At 38.6% G+C, this 18,952-nt stretch overlaps 3 protein-coding genes across 3 annotated transcripts; 2 read left to right on the forward strand and 1 right to left on the reverse strand.

Annotated features, from left to right (window-relative positions):
* Positions 1 to 1,501: 1,501 nt before the first annotated feature.
* On the reverse strand, positions 1,502 to 5,004 carry LOC124061619 (zona pellucida sperm-binding protein 3-like). The gene is made up of 8 exons (XM_046393657.1): positions 4,483 to 5,004; positions 4,236 to 4,351; positions 3,908 to 4,011; positions 2,462 to 2,639; positions 2,234 to 2,351; positions 2,058 to 2,140; positions 1,821 to 1,975; positions 1,502 to 1,622 (listed from the first exon to the last, which is right to left on the reverse strand). Exons 1-8 carry the CDS (start codon positions 4,942 to 4,944, stop codon positions 1,558 to 1,560), a joined length of 1,281 nt encoding a protein of 426 aa, XP_046249613.1. The 5' UTR covers positions 4,945 to 5,004; the 3' UTR covers positions 1,502 to 1,557.
* Positions 5,005 to 7,879: 2,875 nt separating this feature from the next.
* On the forward strand, positions 7,880 to 10,443 carry LOC124061437 (zona pellucida sperm-binding protein 4-like). Its single transcript, XM_046393231.1, has 8 exons — positions 7,880 to 8,364; positions 8,495 to 8,679; positions 8,772 to 8,869; positions 9,040 to 9,197; positions 9,279 to 9,471; positions 9,734 to 9,905; positions 10,017 to 10,092; positions 10,246 to 10,443. The coding sequence occupies exons 1-8, from the start codon at positions 7,932 to 7,934 to the stop codon at positions 10,347 to 10,349; spliced, it is 1,419 nt and encodes a 472-aa protein (XP_046249187.1). The 5' UTR covers positions 7,880 to 7,931; the 3' UTR covers positions 10,350 to 10,443.
* A 1,077-nt stretch (positions 10,444 to 11,520) lies between these two features.
* Positions 11,521 to 18,929, forward strand: chkb (choline kinase beta). Its single transcript, XM_046393232.1, has 11 exons — positions 11,521 to 12,125; positions 12,747 to 12,855; positions 13,039 to 13,152; positions 13,417 to 13,550; positions 13,667 to 13,771; positions 15,279 to 15,337; positions 15,868 to 15,955; positions 16,118 to 16,226; positions 17,072 to 17,172; positions 17,263 to 17,344; positions 17,487 to 18,929. Exons 1-11 carry the CDS (start codon positions 11,620 to 11,622, stop codon positions 17,541 to 17,543), a joined length of 1,464 nt encoding a protein of 487 aa, XP_046249188.1. The 5' UTR covers positions 11,521 to 11,619; the 3' UTR covers positions 17,544 to 18,929.
* Positions 18,930 to 18,952: the final 23 nt, after the last annotated feature.

Here is an 18,952-nt window from a genome sequence, read left to right on the forward strand (position 1 = left end):
TGCCGTTACCGTATGAGCAGGCTGCTCTCAGTGAATGCAGCCAGAGCTAAAGCCTGCAGGCTCGACAAACAGCGGAACGGTGGCGTAGAAAACACAATTTCCGTCAAGTGTTTACAATGGCATTACACCAATAGTGGAATCTGCAGCCAGAGCAAATGTGCTTTACAAAGTTAGGGACCACCGGAGGCCTTTGGGAATTCAGGGGTTCCCTGGAAAAGACATACGCTTCAGTATTATTCAGATCCCCGTTTCGGGCCTTTAAAGCATTGATCAGAGGACGTGCTGTTGTGTTTTGCTTGTGTTTATCTTGGCCCCATTAACCATTAACATCCCACTGTCAGTCTGTCATCTCCATCCTGATGACCATACACAAAAATATCAGGGTAGAGAAAGAAACAACAAACACAGAGAAACGAGAAAACGCTGACAGCAGAAGAGCACAGCAACAGTAACAGGAAATGGACCAAAAACAGATCAATATACAGAGTGCAAAGGCAGGCAGAACGACAAACTACAAAGGCAAAGACTTAAATGAAGAATTGGCGAATTTTCAAAAGTGCCACAAAATAAAATGCCGACAGAATATCTCACCCAAAGAAGGGTACAAAGTACAAAACGAATTGGATGTTTGAATACGTGTGATTTGGTGGGAAATACACATAAAATCGGGCATTTCTTTTTTGGGGGGGAATGATAGCTTTAAGGTGATCAGAAGCTGAAGGTTGGTTTTCCTTGCTTTCTTACAGTGGATCACCTCTGACTTGACGTATGCTGTTCTGAGCATGCGCAGTGCGGAGCTGTTCACTGCCCGTGGTGCTGAAGTGTATGTTGCAGTTCAGCGTGTGAGCCGCGCGGCGGAGGTAAATGTTTACTCACTGGGTGAAAAGCTGACCGGCTTTTTGACTGAACAAGTGCTTTTGTATTTCCTCACAATTGTTCACTTAGTTATTCAATTAACAAACAGTGACACGGAGGATAAAGCCCGACTTGCTTGACATTTCATTTTTACCAAATCCTTTTCTTATCAAGGAAGGAATCAAGGAACTTTATTGTCATACCAGCTCACATTCACATGTTTATGGTACGAAATTAGGACTCAGGTCCCTGGAGCAGTAAGTAGATACAAAAATATTTAATTGATGGTTTGTTTACTTTACGTTTTTTTTACTAATAGAAAAACATAGATACTATTAATTTATATTCAGTAATAATAATAATACACGTTTTCACTATCCAGTAAGTGACACATGCTTTTTATGCAGTTGCATTTTTATTTCCATCAAATGGAAGGATTCACAGTCTATGAATTGAGTAGATGTGGTCCATATGTAGCATTTATAATTACACAGAGGCAATATATAACAAGTTACACCTTATTATCAACTTGTGGTTTCTGACATATTTTTATGTCAAATTTTCATAATATTTAATCAAGTAAATGGGGGTTCTTTCCCTGTTTAAACTGAACTATTAACAATAACCAAGAGAATAATACAGACAGTTATGAATCCATGAGAATGTTTATTTTGATGGCTGTAGCCATGGCAGGGAATTGAGTTAAGCGACCACCTTCTCTTCAATGGCGATTGGGCCCAGGGTGACATCACCTTCCCATTCAAAAGCTGAGGAAGAAACATAGAAGACATGTATCAGAAAATGCATCGGCTGGGTTGTCTTACAAAGCAGGAAAGCCTACAGTATAATGTTAACTCAACATGACAGTAGTAACACAATATCAACTTTGATAAACATATTGTAGTGTTCAGTTTTTTTCTTATATAATATTAAATACCTAAGAGAATTAATGCTTATGAACATACTTTGACTCTGGGACACATCACGGATCTTCCTTCGAGGATCTGAAAAAGCTGATGATGGGCTGCCACCCCAGGTGCTGCTACCACTTACACTAGGGTTAAATGATTCAGACTCACAAGAGCCACATGCTGCATCAACTCCACTGGCCTCCTTCCATCTGGGAAGAAAGGGAGACGCAAGCTGTAACTTATGGTATCAGTTCTCCAGTCACACTTTTCATCACACAGGCGCAGACTCACCCGCTGATGTAGGAACAGGCTCTATGCTCATTATCGATAGGATGGGCAGCTGTTGTTGCTTTCAGATGGCAGGTAATGTAGACCTGAATAATGGAGGATTTGGGTTATTATTAGATGTAGTTTTGCTGCATTTGATGTATAACAGGAAATATTAAACCAGTCTTGGAGATGCTCACTACTCCAGTATCAGTGTTCTGGAACCTGAAGGCCTCCAGCTGGAATTGAAGTATGTTCTCAGCAGTGCGAGTTATGAACTTGGAGTCAGAGCCTGTGAGCTTAGCATCAACAAAGCACCTGTTCACGGTAAAACATACAAAATAACATCAGAGATGGACAAAAATGTTTTTGTGCTTGTGACAGTCTATTCTCAGAATACCTTCAGTTAATTCATTAAACTACCTCACCCGTGGTTCTCAATGAAGTAATATTTTGGGCCGGAGGACGCGTCAGGTGAAACAGAAGCTACACAGTTGTCCACATAAACACGAAGGGGCACGTGGAAGTACTGCTTCACAGTAGCCTCAATGTTAATGATGTCACCCAGGAAGTACTGGGAGCTTGGCCTCTCATGTAGCCAGTCGTCTGCAATAAGATAATGCAATTAATCACAGTTCTATAAAAGTTCAAATTCGCTTCATTGATGCCTCTTAGACTTGGCAAGTCAAGTCAAGTCAAGTCAACTTTATTGTAAAATATGCTATACATGCATGACATACAGCACAGATGAAATTTCAGTCCTCTCTGACCCACGGTGCAAACAGGTGATATGTAAAAAATAAACACACTCTAAAAACATAAATATAAAAACAGACATAAGATCACAGTCAAAGACATAAGTGATATAGTAAGAAAGAACCAGACAAGGTCTATAGTAGTTTTGTTTTTTGGTTGTTTTTTTTTTTTTTGGTTTGTTTGTTTATTTGTTCAAGTTGTGACTGATCCTCTCACCAAAAAATTCTTTATGACACTGAATCAATGGGGCATGCCTGACAGCGTGATAAAAATTCCTGGCATGCTGTTATACAGGTCAAATGAGATAGGTCAAATGACTCCCTGTGGCATGCGCATGAATGATTTACCTTGTCAATTAAGAGGCAGGGAAACTGCATGTATGATGGGTAACATTCTAATAAACCATTTTATGTATGCCAGCAATATGGGAATTCTCTTCACAGTGCTGGGTTTCGACAGCTGCTGAATATGCGTTAATTATGGAGTCAGACATGATGTGCAAAAGAGTCAAAAGAGTGTTGTCATGACTTGTACGGCAAAAGAGAGGATGAGGACCTCAACCTGTCAGCTTTTTATCTGCCATGGCAAGTGCTATGTGTTTGGAATAAAACAAAATATACTGGGCTCTTTGCTACATATAAAATGTCTCATGACAATGACAGGTGTAGACTGTGCCTTATATGAGGCCATATGCTCAACATGTTGGCAAAGAAATTTACTAAAGAACTAAAGAAGTCTCTTTAGAACATACTGCATTGCTTTCTAATCTCCTTGTGGGACAAGTTTGCAAGCTTACATGGGCTTCAGGGTGTCTATAAGCAACTTACAATACACAAATCAACACTATCTGGTTCATGCACAAATTTAAATGTTTGATTGAGTGGTTCTCAGAAAGCCCTGATCGTGCTGCTTTAAAATCCTTGTTTTAAGTGTGTGGAAACTTTAATGACATTTTCTCTAAAATAAGAAAAAAAGGCTGAAAAATATGGCCATATTTTTGTTTTTATTTTAGTGTATGTACCATACCTGGTTTTTGCCTTGTATCTGTTCTCTCACGGACTCTAACATTATAAAGTTGAACTGAACAAAACTTTAAAATATGCGGAAAGTTGACTCACCAGTCCTCAGTGTCAGGGTGAAGTACAAGAGTTCCTCTGCCACCTTAACTGCAGAGTATGGGATCCAGAGGGGATCAAGAGGAAGGCTGCTAACGTTGTGCTTCCTGTATGATTAAAGATGTTTCTTTAATGCAGAAAACTAAAGTGATTCATATTTTAATGTGGATCTGCTATTGGAACATGCAAAGCGTATGTGGTAACCCATGGTTACTGGATTTGCTCATAGGCCGAGGTCTATGGATTACAAATGAGTTTAAGATTTATATTAATATTATGTTCTTTATTTAGCTGTTTGTTTGTCTACCTCACCGCTCGCTGATCAACGTACCTTGCGTAGTGGCATTCCACAATTACAGCAGCGCCACTGGTTCTCACCACAGGAGGACCCAGAGGTTGGGGATTATAGTTGATAACGAAGGTGTAGACGAGGGAATGTTCTGTCATCTGGTAAAAAAAAACAGATGTAACTACAAGCAAGTAGCATCAAATGTAAACATATTTTACCGTAGTTTTAATTAATGTTCACTGCAATTTGTTATTTATTTTTCAGTGACTGCCATCTTCAGTGTGCTTACCGTTAATGTGCTGCCACAGTCATGCAGTTCAGCCTCAAAAATCAACACTTGAGCAGCAGTATCTTCTGCAACAACAGCACAGGTTCCCAGGGTAAGATCGGCAGGATTGATGAACTGGCCAATCCCAAACATGTCCTTCTTGATTTCCACATGAGCATCCCTCTCTCTGCACTCGACAGCAACACTTGGAGCAGGAACAGGATGTCTCAACTCGAAAGGCACCTCAGCTGGGGGATCAGCCTTGGGATCTTCAGGGTATCTCCAGGTGAGTGGTTTCTCAAATGTCTGCTTTGACTGTGAGGGATCTTGAGGCAACTGTTTGCTGGGATGGCTCACAGGTGGTGATGGCTTCTCATATCTTGGTTTTGAAGGTTTGTTAAAGGCCCCACTCCACTGAGCATCACAAAAGCTGCCCACCAAGGTCAGTGCCACAAGGCACACAGCAGTACACCTCATCATCATTGTTTCACAACAAACAAGTGATCTGCTCAGTTCACTAGGTGCTGTAAGGAAGGCTGAAATTGTGCACCTACTTATATAATACAGTGAGCATGTTTACTTCAGTTGCATTCCCACCCCTTCTGTTGGCCATTCCCCATCAGACCTCAATAGTGTAAACATTAGCCAATTAAATCATAGCTGTAGTGATGCCAACAGCTCTGATGAGGCATGTTCACCTGGGTTTAGATTATTCATTTCATATTCATATTCATTTTCAATTCACAAAATGTGACGGCTTTTAATGTTTCTTCAAGAAAGTGAAAAAAGGTATATATTATTATATAATTACTTGGAAACCACATACCCAGAAATTAGTGGTCACAAAAAGCTGTGCTGAACCTGCGTTAGGTCTACCTGACCTTAACATGACATGTCAGACTCTTTTGGGCAAAGTACATTTAAAAAATCAATATGGCTCTGACCAGCATCAACTGAGGTCAACCACTAAATACAAAAAAACTGTCAGTCTAACCTGCGATAAGTCCAGAAAACTTTGAGGTGCTGTTAAAGATTAATACATTATTTTATTAATGAACAGTGGATGCAGAAAAGAAAACATTGTTCAGTCATTTCTGGCTAGCAGATAGGAAGAAAAAGATATACTGAAACTTATCCCATTATTTATTTATTGGCTTAAAACACCACACAGCAGTGGTGGAAGAAATATTCAAATCCTTTACCTCAGTAAAAGTGTGTAACTATTATCAGGGAAATGTATTTAAAGTAATTAAAATAAATGTATTCAAAGTAAATGTTTTGTGTGAGTTTCAGGTTGTGCTGACTGAACTACTTTTTATACTGCAGGGTAGTTTAACCTACAGCAGTACATCATATTCTGATGATCATTATCTCTTTTCAGTGTGTCTTGTAAGAACCACATACTAGCTTAAGAAATGGGAGAATTCTCAATGAATTTTTTTGACAAAATTATTCTGATATTTAAAAAAATTAAATTGACAAAAATATATATATATCCTGTTGTGCAAAATGAAAACCCTGTTCAGATCTTGATCAGGTCACTGGAAAATACTTCATTACTTCACTGGTTTTGCTGCTCTGATCTCATATTCAGATTGTAACTCTCAGATTTAAAAAAATACAGAATAAGATATAGAACAGCCTCAGAAAGGAAAATATTTTGTATATGAGGAAGTTTTTTTGGGAAAAAAATATCCACTTAAAGCCACAAAAAGCCACACAGTCAGAGCAAGTGATGATGATGTTTTCAGAAATTGATTACACCATAAGATCTGAATGAAAATGTAGCAGATGTAGATGTCATTATTCATCAAACTCCTTAGTCAGACTAATATCCTCAGTTATCTTCACTTAATTTAAGCAACTCAAAAGACAAATTAAAGATATTTCCAATTTAATTCAGTGCAGTCACAATTAAGATCTTTTATTTGTCTGTTTGACTTTCTTATGCATGCTCCTAGTCAAAAGATTGGAATCTCCCACGAAACTTGGATTTAATTTAGTCAAATTGCTGAGAGGAGGGCTGTGTATTTTTGAGTGGTTATTCATGTTTTTAGGATGTAAAATGTCCCCTTTACAAATAGTTGTAATTTTGTATGAAGGGCTTGCAATAAATGTAATGTTTTGTAGAAGGAAAACAAGACAATATACCTGTGTGCAACAGTTAAATAAAAAAAATAAATAAATAAAATAAAAAAAATAAATAAATAAGAAATCACCAGTTATTTGTAATATAAAATGAAGGCTTAGAACCAAAATCCGTTCAACATTAAAAAAATGAGCTTCTTGTTTCAGTATCACAGTATCACTTAGGTCACAATAATGAATTTAACAAGCGGGAATTAACAGGTGTGTTTAGCAAAGCAATTCTTAAAATTTCATATTACAAAAAGAAGGTTACCTAGGTAGTCTATGAATAACATGATTGGAACATTAACTGAGCATATTAGGGACTGACAAATCACAGTTCACAGTTCACAGTTCCCCTGCAGAGGACCCAAAGCAAAATGGGTTCCATAATGTTTAGGGTACTGCAATGGTTCAGTAATGATCTAGGGTCACAAAACAAATAAAAAATCAGATCAAAGAGTTAATCAAGAGTATTTGGGTGCAAGAATGGTTACAACAATATGCTCCCCTGTCATGCAACACTATGGGAACTTCAGCTGGAATGGTAGTTTTTATAATTATTCTCTTTATGGAGCCCAAGTTATTTAAAGAAAGAAAAGAAACATCAATGTAACAGGTGGTTCCAAACACTTGAACGGTAGTGTATTTTGTATGTATTTCAGTTTTTGCATTGTAATCAGATCTACATTAAGATATAGTCAGGCTGAGCTGTTGAGGCTGTTATACTAATTATAACAATGGAAGTAAAAATTGAATTGCAGATATTTTGAATATTTTGACTCGACATAAATTCAGTTTGTATCTTATACAAGGTGTTGAGACTTGTTGTTAAGCAATGGCAAATGTACTTAAAGATAAGAAGAGGTATTTGTTCTGTTCAATCCTGCTACATAAATACAGCGTGACCTGCACATTGGCGGTCATACAGACCCTGTGAAGGTTTTTGTTTTGACATTGTGCAAACAAGCTGAAATTTCATTCTTTCAGGATCAACAACAGTGGGTTCTCTGTGGCGAGCATTAATTAGATACCTGTTAATAAACATGAATGTATATACAATAGGCCAGCTGTATATGGTTAATATCTCCCGATGCAATGTCTCTCTCAGATTGTTGTAATTTGTTCTGGGTTTGCTATTTTGGCATTATCTCTGATCTCTTCAGTGCAGCACTATCGACCAACCAGTAACTGAAGCATTTGATTGGCAGATATAAGCAGCAAATAGGATTTGGGTTATCAACAAGCCAGATTTACCCATGCCTTATATAAATCAGCATATTTGCTCCACATTTTTCATAGCATCTGGTGTTCATCTGGTGATCACTCCGTGCTGTGAAACTATGGCGATGAAGTTGACTTGTGGTTGTCTTCTGGCAGTTACCCTGCTTATGTGTCTGGCTGAAGCTCAATATTTCAGCCAGAAGCCTCAGCAGCCTCAGAGGCCACAACTGCCTCAGCAGCCTCAGAGGCCTCAACTGCCTCAGCAGCCTCAGAGGCCTCAACTGCCTCAGCAGCCTCAGAGGGCTCAGCAGCCTCAGAGGCCTCAGCAGCCTCAGAGGGCTCAGCAGCCTCAGAGGGCTCAGCAGCCTCAGAGGGCTCAGCAGCCTCAGGTGCCACAGGCTCAGCACCCTCCGCCTCCTCCAGATACATTTCACTCTTGTGAAGTGTCTCAGGAGTACAAGATACCATGTGGGGTTCCCGGCATCTCTGGTTCAGAGTGTGAGGCCATAAGCTGCTGCTTTGATGGAGTCATGTGCTTTTATGGCAGATCTGGTGAGTATTTTTCTGTTCCTCACAGAACTACATTGACATCCTACTCTGACACTTATAGTGAATTTGCATTCAAATGTCCAAAAAGTATTCCAGGAGCACTGCTCTTTGCTTGAAAATTTGCTGTTCACAGTAACTCTTCAGTGCACCAAGGATGCACAGTTTATAGTGGTGGCAGCCAGAGATGTCACCGTACCCCACCTTGATTTGGAGACAATTACTTTCCTTGGAAATGATCAAAACTGCGGTCCAGTTGATACAAGTTCAGCTTTTGCCATCTACCAGTTCCCTGTTACTGACTGTGGCACTGTCATTGTGGTAAGGATTATGACTCACTTGATAGTTTGATCTGATTTATATATGCATGTATTTCTTGTAATAAATATTGAAATGTTGCCAACTTACTGTAGGAGGAGCCAGGTGTCATAACCTATGAGAACAGGATGGTCTCCTCATATGAAGTTGCTATTGGACCCAAAGGAGTCATTACCAGGGACAGCAGCTTTGAGTATGTGTTTTTCTTCAGACAGTTCAGTGGTATCAAGATGAACTCATCTTAACCTTGACCTTACAGTAGATGTTTAGCTCTTTGCGATATTTTAGATGTCAAATTCCACCTAAATAGTGGCTGATATCTGACTTCTGCCTGACTGACCCAGACCTTATTTCTTGTATCAGGTTGATTGTTCAGTGTAAATATACTGGCGTCACAGTTGAGGCTCTGGTCATAGAGGCTTCCCTGCTCGCTCCACCACCCCCAGTTGCAGCTCCTGGACCCCTGAATGTGGAGCTCAGGCTGGGCAACGGAGAGTGTCATGTCAAGGGCTGTGTGGAAGGTTAGTTTGAACAACACATTTTTTGCAATTACTCTCGTTTGGCAGTGACTGTATCACCATCTAATCTTTCTGTTTGAGCAGAGGAGGTAGCCTATAACTCATTTTATGAGGATGCAGACTACCCCGTCACAAAAGTGCTTAGGGAACCTGTGTACGTAGAGGTCCGAATTCTGGAGAGGACTGATCCCAATATTGTCCTGACTCTTGGAAGATGCTGGGCAACTTCTAATCCCTTCCCTCACAGTCTTCCTCAGTGGGACTTGCTGATTGATGGGTAAGAATAAATATTGGTCTGACTTGAAGATTTCTTTCAAAACACTTTTTATAGGTGCTTTTCCCATTGTAAACAATAGTTTCTCAAAACATTTCAGCATGTTTTTCTTTAAATAACAAAATACACTGTAACACTGTAATGTCCGTGTTATCATCTCAGTCTCTTTTCTTCTCTGTTTCCTGTCAAAATTATGAAAATGTAGCTGTGTAAAACATTTTTGATTTATTCAGTCCCCTTTCCACACTGTCACCTCTTCTCATAGCTGTCCCTACCGTGATGACAATTACCTGACCAGACTGGTCCCCGTGGATGCCTCATCAGAACTTTTGTACCCAACCCACCACGCGCGTTTTGTTTTTAAGATGTTCACTTTTGTATCTACTGAATCTGCCGATCCTAGCAAAGGAGGGGTTAACACTCCTCTCAAAGAAAAGGTATAGAATCCAACTATCTTAGAAAAAGTGTTTTGCTTAGTGTTTACATTACTTTAACATACTCTCATCTACATATTTAAAAAAAACCAAATGCACTTGTTCTTTTATCAGGTGTATATCCACTGCGATGCAGCTGTGTGCCAGGCCTCTCAACAGAATACCTGTCAACCTAGGTGCTTCAGAAAGAGTGAGTAGTACAATATTCACTGTGAAGATATATACACCACAAATATGGTGTTTGTTTGAAGAATTTTTTCCTTGTTTTGACGAAGATGAATACGGGAAAATAAAAAGATCAAGTTTGTCATCATTTGTAACCCTTGCCGTGTATTTTACACAGGGAGAGACACTGTTGCTTCTGTCAAGAAAGAGTTCCAAGCTGAGACTGCTGTGGCTAGCAGTCAGGAGATTATCATCATTCACCCAGGTTGGACTAGTCAGTAACAGCATCCAGACAGAATCTTCTTATCATGAAATCAATGTTTCCGATGCTTGCTGAAAAGTGACTGAGTGTCGAATAAATATCCAAGTTGCTGAATGTGTTGTATTATCTCATAAAAAAATCATTCAGACAAAATATTTATACTGAGACCTCACAGAAGAAGGCTAAAAACAAATACTTACACTGCAGAAAATACATACATGGCTATTCCGCAACAAAAGTAATTTGCATCCAGAGGATCAGATCAGACACTGTTGTGTACTCTTACAGTAATATGGGGGAAACAAAATAAAGAGACAATTTAAATGGCTATCCAAAGTGTCCCAGCTTGTGGTTTTGTCAATTTAAATTTCTTAAATCACAATGCAAATAAATAAATAGACTTATCCTTTGTTGCATAATAGCTCATTTGAGTAATTTTTGATTATTTTTAATACCACTATCAAACTTTTATATGTACTATCCAATATAATGGCATGTGATTTATCTTTACAACTTTCCAAATGACAGTACCAGAGTTCTTGAAAGTCGTTGCCCATTTATTACCACTCAGCAATACCCCACTGCTCCCAAATGTACCAAATATAAAGCAAAGGTTACCATACTAATACATACTGACAGACTGTAAAAATCAGAATGACAAAGCCCAGCCAGAGGCACCACTAGTCATTTTTACTTGTTTCTAGGGACAAAATGTTTTATAATGTGACATAGGAAAATTACTCTTCGATTGAACTACTTTCAAGAGTTCATGATTATGGCTTCACCTTAAGGGGACCACTTTTGGTCCCCAACCTATGACTTTAGTGAAAAACTCAAAATCTGAAAATTTCAGAGAATGCTATGATTCAGTTTTGTTGGGTTGCACTGGGATCATTTAGAGAATAAGCAACCTTTATCACAAAATCACACTATCTCTCAGTAGATAGTCATAAATCACTATATACCTCACAGCCACGGCTGAACCAAAACCATATCTGATTCTCTTGATGTTACACTACTAAGTTGTACGTAACTGCCTCCTTTTTCATAGTTGGAAACAAACACTTCATTTCCCAGAAACCTTCGGTATGTACCGCGGACGAGAAACTACGTGTAAAGTCACCGCTCAGCAACCACCAATGAGCTGGGCACATGAACGCGGAAATGAATTGTGATTGGACGTTCAATGCGCCAGTTTGGCTCAGCCCAAATCAGTAGACCCTGCACGTGCAAGCAAGTGAAGCAATCATCGATATATAATACCTTAACATTGAACATCAACCGCCCCTCATGCGATTTAAACTATCCAACTATGTACGGCTCTTCCGGTTGAGTAGCTTTGCCGGGGAACTGCATTTGTCAGCGAGTCTCGCTTGTCGTTTCAGACCGACATTTAACAACGCTCTTCCTTTACTTTTCGCCCGAAAACTCGCGATGCAGACGAGTCGAAATGTAACCAGCAGTGGCTGTGGTGAAGAGAGCTTGGGCAGAGCAGATCAACCGAGTCCGGGGCTTTTCAGCAGCATTCCTACTGTCACAACCGAAGACACGGGTCCTGCGGTCGACAAGAAAAGGGTGGTTAGCACACTTGTCGCTGACGAGAGGAAGTTGAGGACCCCGAGTCCTTTGTTTGGGGCCAACGGCGATGACGATTCCGAGGCAGAGTCTTTCCGGGATGGGAGGACGGAGGAGGTCGACCGGGACACCAGAGGCAGGGCGTTTGCTTGGTGTCGAGACTTTCTGTCAGGGTCGTGGAAAACCATCGAAGAGGATCAGTTTCAAATCAGCATCGTTAGGTAAAAATGTCACTCAGCAATATTGGGGCTAAAATTACTAAAACATCTTAACCATAATCATAGAAATGTACATATTTAAATGTACAAATTGATGTGGAGGGACCACTATTGTGTGTCCAGGGTCTCCTGTAATGACTTTATAGTGTCCGCTATTTACTTAGCTCATTGTAGTTGTTTTTTTATGTTAGGACAGTGGCTTTTATTTCCTGCGGGACCACTTAAAATAGTGTCTGCATGTGGTTGTTGCAGGTTCTGATTCTGCGTTGTGAGCAGTTGGGTGATTTTCTTTTTAAAGGTTATTAGAGTCATAATTAGATGAGCTAATTTTGTGTTACAGAAGTAGTCTGTATGCTGTCACCTCGAATTTTCCTTTAGGTTCTTTGAACAGTCTTGATCTCCATGTTGTGAACCAACATTTTGAACCATCAAATTTCTTGTGATATCAATTCTGCATTCCTCTTATACCATATGAGCAGGTTTCAGGGTCCCCAAGGGTAAACACACCATGATCGGATTCTAAGTAAGATCTGCTGCTGTTGTCTCATAAAGATTTATTAGTAGCTCCTGTGTGGTCATGTTAGCTTTGTTAAGAGTGATAACAGTGACGGTTTTGTTTTGCAGTGGCGGCCTGAGTAATCTGCTGTACCTGTGTAGTTTGCCTGACCATGTGCACCCTGTGGGAGAGGAACCTCGCCAGGTGCTCCTCAGAATCTATGGTGCTATCCTACAGGTTGGTCTGTTTACTAGAGGTTACTTGTCCATGGATGTGTGGTTGCACATATTTAATTAGCACAGGGAGACTGTTTATTCCAGATCTAATTTAGCAGTGTCATTGTCTTTCACATATAACGTGAACCAAACCGAAAACAGCACAGTCAAACTGAGTGTAAGTGTCTGCCTTTCTGTGATGCAGGGAGTGGACTCCCTGGTCTCGGAGAGCGTCATGTTTGCCATCCTTGCTGAACGAACTCTTGGGCCAAAACTTTATGGCATCTTTCCTGAGGGACGCTTGGAACAGTACCTGCCGGTAGCATGCACACCTCATTGCACACATACCCGTACTGTGTCTCTGCTTTATGAGAGTGTGCAGGTTCTATTAAGATTTTTTTGTTCTTTGATTACAAAAAATAATTGCCGTTTGGAAATAATGAACAATACAATTTATTTACTAGTGTAACCCTATTGTTTCTGTTGTTGATTTAAAGGTCCTAGTATACAAACTTGACGCAATTCCAAATGTAGAGGAAGAATTTGTAGGAGAAGTCATTTCTCTGCATCTGTGTTTTCCCAGAATACCCGGATGCGCATGGAACAACTTTCAGATCCGGCTATCTCAGCTGAAATTGCCACAAAGTTGGCACGTTTTCATGAAATGCTTATGCCCTTTAACAAAGAGCCTAAGTGGCTGTTTGGGACCATTGACAAGTAAGGGCACCTTGATATCGCACTTTTTATTGTATTAGAAACATCAGTTTTTGTATGAAATGTAATGTACTATGTAATGTACAATGAAATGTACTATGCATTTTTTCCTTTTTTAGATACATGGATCAAGTGATGAAACTCAATTTTGTACGTGAAGCACATGTGAAGAAATATAAGAAGCTGATGAAGTTGGACCTGCCTGCTGAGCTTGAGCGTCTCCGGTGAGTTGGGGTACTACAGGCCTCAAATGACCATTTAGGCACATAGTCAGTGCTGATTCGGAGTTTTCTGCTGTGTTTCAAAATTACTTTATGGGGAAGAAAGAGAACAATGACGCCATCGCTTTTGCTTAAGCCAGGTGCCTCCTAGATGTTGTTTTCTCACACTACCTACTGTACTTTCTATTTAGGCTTTAGACAGAGTGGCTTCACATTTGAGGACCTCCAGCAGAGATCTCAAGAATATTTGATTAATCATTGATCCCAGACAAGCAGGAGAGCAAGATGTATACTGTACATATCTTAGCATATTCAGATCTACATGTTACATTCTACTGTATTTATTCATATTACCTCTATGCAGTGAAATTGATTTTAATCTAATCTAACTAGAGGATTACATGGGTGTGTGCTGACCTTACTTTTTTGTCAACGAGACTAAAGTAACCCTGCTGATGCGTGGATTCTGAAAACCAGTGTGGGACAGTGAATCGGGTGCTCAGTCATGTTTAGTTACTTTTATCCAACCTGTTAGGGAATCACAATGAAGGCTAAATGCTTGATTCCACTTGTGGTCTTCATCTAAATTAGTTTTGTTGAATTGAAATAAAATGCCAATTTACAGAATAAAATGCACCTACTGGGGATTATAAAGTGCAACTTGTGTTGTTGAATGTTTTTGTTAGATTAGATGAAGGAAACAATTGGGTTTGCCACAGCATAGTCCTCAGCGGAGACCATATTCAGGTGTTGATGATCATTCTAATAGTGGCAGTAAAATAAGGTAACATAAGGGTTATAATGGGAGATCAGTTACATGCAAGAATTTGATCTCAGTTACAGATGTATTTTTGTTTCCAGTGCAATGGCTGACCTTTGTCCCAGTGCCTCCACGACTTCATTGCTTAGTCCTCCAGGTAGTCTGATCTCGGGAGCCAATAGAGAATCAGCCCAGTATTTATTGCACGTGTTTATCTATGAAGACATTTGTTATCTTTTAGATAAGTACCACCAGCCTCACAATGACGCAGGCATAAGATGTAACTGGCACTGCTTTTAAATCCTGTGGCCTTCTGCTGCAGTCACCTGAAGTCTTCAAACCTATCTGAGCTGATAACATGTCCTTTGCGTACACAGATAAAAGAATTCGAGGTACTATATTCTTAGCTTAAGTGACATCTAGTGTTTTTTTTTTTTATCCTTCCACTTTCAGGAATTATCTCCTTAGTATTTTCAAAATTTCAGTTACACACTCCCAAGATTCTACAAAGTTGAACAGCATTTGTTCAGTGAGAAATTCTGGTGCTTTCCCCATTCACATATGCCAAGAACATAATGGGTAATCTAACTGGGTTTAAACGTAGATGCTTTGAATTGCTCAGTATATATATTGCCTATGACACTGCCAAGAAATATCTGCTGTCCAGTACAAATAATTACCATAAAATATCTGTCTCCCCCCTTTCTGTCGTCACCTCCTCTGTTCATCTGACTCTTGTGTCCAAAATAGTGCCCTGCTGGCAGCGACTCCATCCCCAGTGGTGTTCTGCCACAATGATGTCCAGGAAGGTAAAAAAAAAAAATAAATTTAAAATGTATCTTGTCCTCTCATTTCTCCCTTATCTTCACACCTCTAATTTGGGCTGATTGATCAACCATCTGACTTCACTGGCACTTTGCCTTGTAGAGCAGTATATTGCATAAGTCCAAGGAAGAGTCATCTGTAGTTATTAATAGGGACAGCTCACATTCAAATGTGTCTTCCTATGCAAGTTTCTGCAAGATTTTTGTAACCTGATTTCAGGGATTTTCTTCCTTCAGGCACAAGAGCATTACAAATGTTTAGCACTAATATAGTGTGAAAAGGTGTGGCTCACAGTTGGACTTCCACCTCATCCCAAAGGTGTTGGATGGGGTTCACATCATAGCTTTATGCAAACCAGTCTGGTTCTTCCACACTTAAATGGAGAAAACATTTCCTCATGGGCCTGGCTAGGAGACTGGGACACTGGATTTGGATCAGTCATCCGCATACTTTTGTCTGTTTATTGTGTTTATGTGTGTTTATGATCTAAAAACTATTACTATTACCGCTGCAGGTAACATTCTGTCACTGGAAGGCCGGGACCACACTTCAACGGAGAGGCTAATGCTGATAGACTTTGAGTACAGCAGTTACAATTACAGGTTAAGTGTATATCCTTTTCGATTTGATGTATAGGGATTGCTTTGGTTTTTTGCAAAATAGGTTGCACAATAAGTAAACCAACAGTAGAGATATTTTTGTTTATAAACTATTCTTTTTTGTGCTTGTGTATTAATATGAATATTATATTTACTTTTATGTAGGGGGTTTGACTTTGGTAACCATTTCTGTGAGTGGATGTATGATTACACTTATGATCAGTGGCCCTTCTACAAAGCGACACCGGAGAACTATCCCACCAGAGAACAGCAGGTTGGTCTGAACCCCTTACAGCTTTGACACAATCTCTGCTTTTTCAATCTCTGAGACTCACAAGAATCAAGTTCAAAGAGAATGGCTGCTATTGAATTGCATTGAAATTGTAAAATTTAATTGTGAGTATCACAGTTAAATGTAGTTTTAAGGTATGATATGCAACAATTTAAATTTTTTACAAACAGGAAACCAGATATTCTGAATATTAACTCTCATAATTTATACATTTATTTAAGAATATCATTTAAAGCTAAATTTTGGCGGAAGGATGAAATGGTGTAAGCAGGGGTAACCCTTTGAATGAAAGACAAAACCTGCAATTACCATGCTTAAAAGCATCAAACTAAAATGGTATTGTTTTTTTCCCAATATACTCCATACAGCATTTATAATCTTACCCATTAAAACATCATATGTCAAATATTTTACTGTCACTTTGATAATTACTGTTTCGTAGTAGTTAATAAAATACTGTTCTGGCTAGATGGTGCCATCTAGTGGTTAAAATTGTGAAGCCGGTTAAGCATAATTCAGTAAACCATAGTTTCTCTTTCTGTGCACTTAAGTAACTTTAACATTAGACCTCTGAGCTGTTTGTTTGTTTTACCTACTGTTTAGACTAAAATCACCACATTTTAGGGCTAACCAAACATGAAAAAACAAAAAATTATAATATAAATATGGCACAAAACTAAAACAGACTTAGGAATTATCTTAATTGTTGTGTCTGCAGGAGAACACAAAGGGCATCTAGACAGATAAGGATGTAACAATTCACCAACAAATGCTAATTTTACTACATGTATTGAACAGGTCACAAATCATTTTGCTTTTTATTTCAGCTCCATTTCATCAAAGCGTATTTGGCAGAACAGAGAAGGGACTCTGACAGTATGGAGGACCAGACACAGATCGAAGAGGACATAATAATTGAAGCTAACAGGTAGCACGCTGTGTTCTTATGGTTTACAACAGTGAGTTCTCCAGAGCCCTGGTTTTGTTTCATCATCTCTGTTTTTGTTTTGGTTTGTAGGTATGCTTTAGCATCACACTTCCTCTGGGGGCTGTGGTCCATCATTCAAGCAAAGATATCCAAGATTGAGTTTGGGTACATGGTAAGGGGATTTTTATTTATTTATTTTCTAATGCAAAGACCAATTTACTTTTATTTGAATACATACAATATGTTTGTCAGTCATGTATTTCGGGATAAATTTTAATTCACCTTGCCCCATAGTAAACCTTGTTGTTTTGCAGGACTATGCCCAGTGTCGGTTTGATGCCTACTTCAAGCAAAAAAAGCTGTTCTCCTGATTTCCACCTTGTTAGCAGAATGTAACGTCTCATTTAGCTGTTCTCGTCCCTCTTCATTCTCTTTTTAATACAATCTGAGCCTACAGGCAGTCAGTTTTGGTGAAGCACTTGTCTCTATGGTGTAGAGCCACAGTCAGTTAATCGGTTAGTGTGAAAGAAAATTAGTTGCCAAATGTGTTGGTAATTGATTAATCATTTTTCAAACAAAAATGTCAAATGTTTGCTGGTTCCAGCCTCTCATATGTGAAGATTTGCTCCTTTTCTTTGTTATTTATGAAAATAAATGAATAGTGTTTGCATTTTGCACTGTTGGTTAGACAAAAGAACCAGTTTGAAGACATCACTTTGGCATCAAATTATGATGGACGTTTTATAGACTAAAAGATTAATCAATTAATTATGAAAATAATGGGCAAAATAATCAGTAATGAAAATAATTGTGAATAGAGCAACCATTATTTATTACGACCAATCTTGGTTGCCAGAATATTACTTCTCACTTCTTTTTTTTTTATTACTTCTTTTAACCTCAAACTGTAAATCTTACTGTAGTAGTCATGTTGGCATACTAAACCAGTGGTGTTGAGCTCATTGTGGAAGTCTTTTGTGTATGTTTTGGTTTTTGTATTTTTAGTTATTCTACCTCACTCCTGCTGATGTTCATTATGCATTATGACATATGGATTCCATGAGGGCCAGTTATAACAGCATGTTAAAATAAAGATCCAGTAAAGTTCTACATTCAGCAAATTATTACATGAGGGCTATTTTATATAGCATTACTGTAGACAGCAATACTGCTAATTTAACCAGAACAGCCACAAAGTGAAAGGTATGTAAGTCAGTAATGATTTTGTCACCATTTTGACATCAGTTATTAACTGTTTGTTCTATATATTTTATTATCTGCCGATATATTTAGCTTTTACTTAGAGTTTTTTCTGTTTTGTTTTTCTTTTTCAGAAGAATCATGACTTCATCAGTCATTGTATTAGGTTACTAGTTAACATATAACTAAAATGTTCACTTCACACGTGTATGCAATTACTTTTTTGCCTAAATTAGATGAAATCTGTCTGAATAAGAAGTCACTTTTTTATTTGTTTAGATTCCTTTATGATGGTTTCATTTATTTAGATTGTCTTCTGTACTTGACTAAATATACTGTCATCAGTTAACATCTTCATGTCTTTTTTTTTTTTTTTTAACACATAGATGCATCAGTTTACTCATGAGAAGAAACTAAGCGTAACTGTGCCTCATTAACTACCTATTGCTGTTTTCTTTAAGCATCATTGTCCTAGCACAGTTTGTTTCTGTTAAAACGTGTATTATATTGGGCCTGTTTGCACTAAAAATACAGATAATAAATATGCTTCAAACCTCTGTCACTGCACTTTTTTTTCTTA

This window comes from Scatophagus argus, chromosome 7, assembly GCF_020382885.2.
Source record: "Scatophagus argus isolate fScaArg1 chromosome 7, fScaArg1.pri, whole genome shotgun sequence".
Classification (NCBI taxonomy): domain Eukaryota; kingdom Metazoa; phylum Chordata; class Actinopteri; family Scatophagidae; genus Scatophagus; species Scatophagus argus.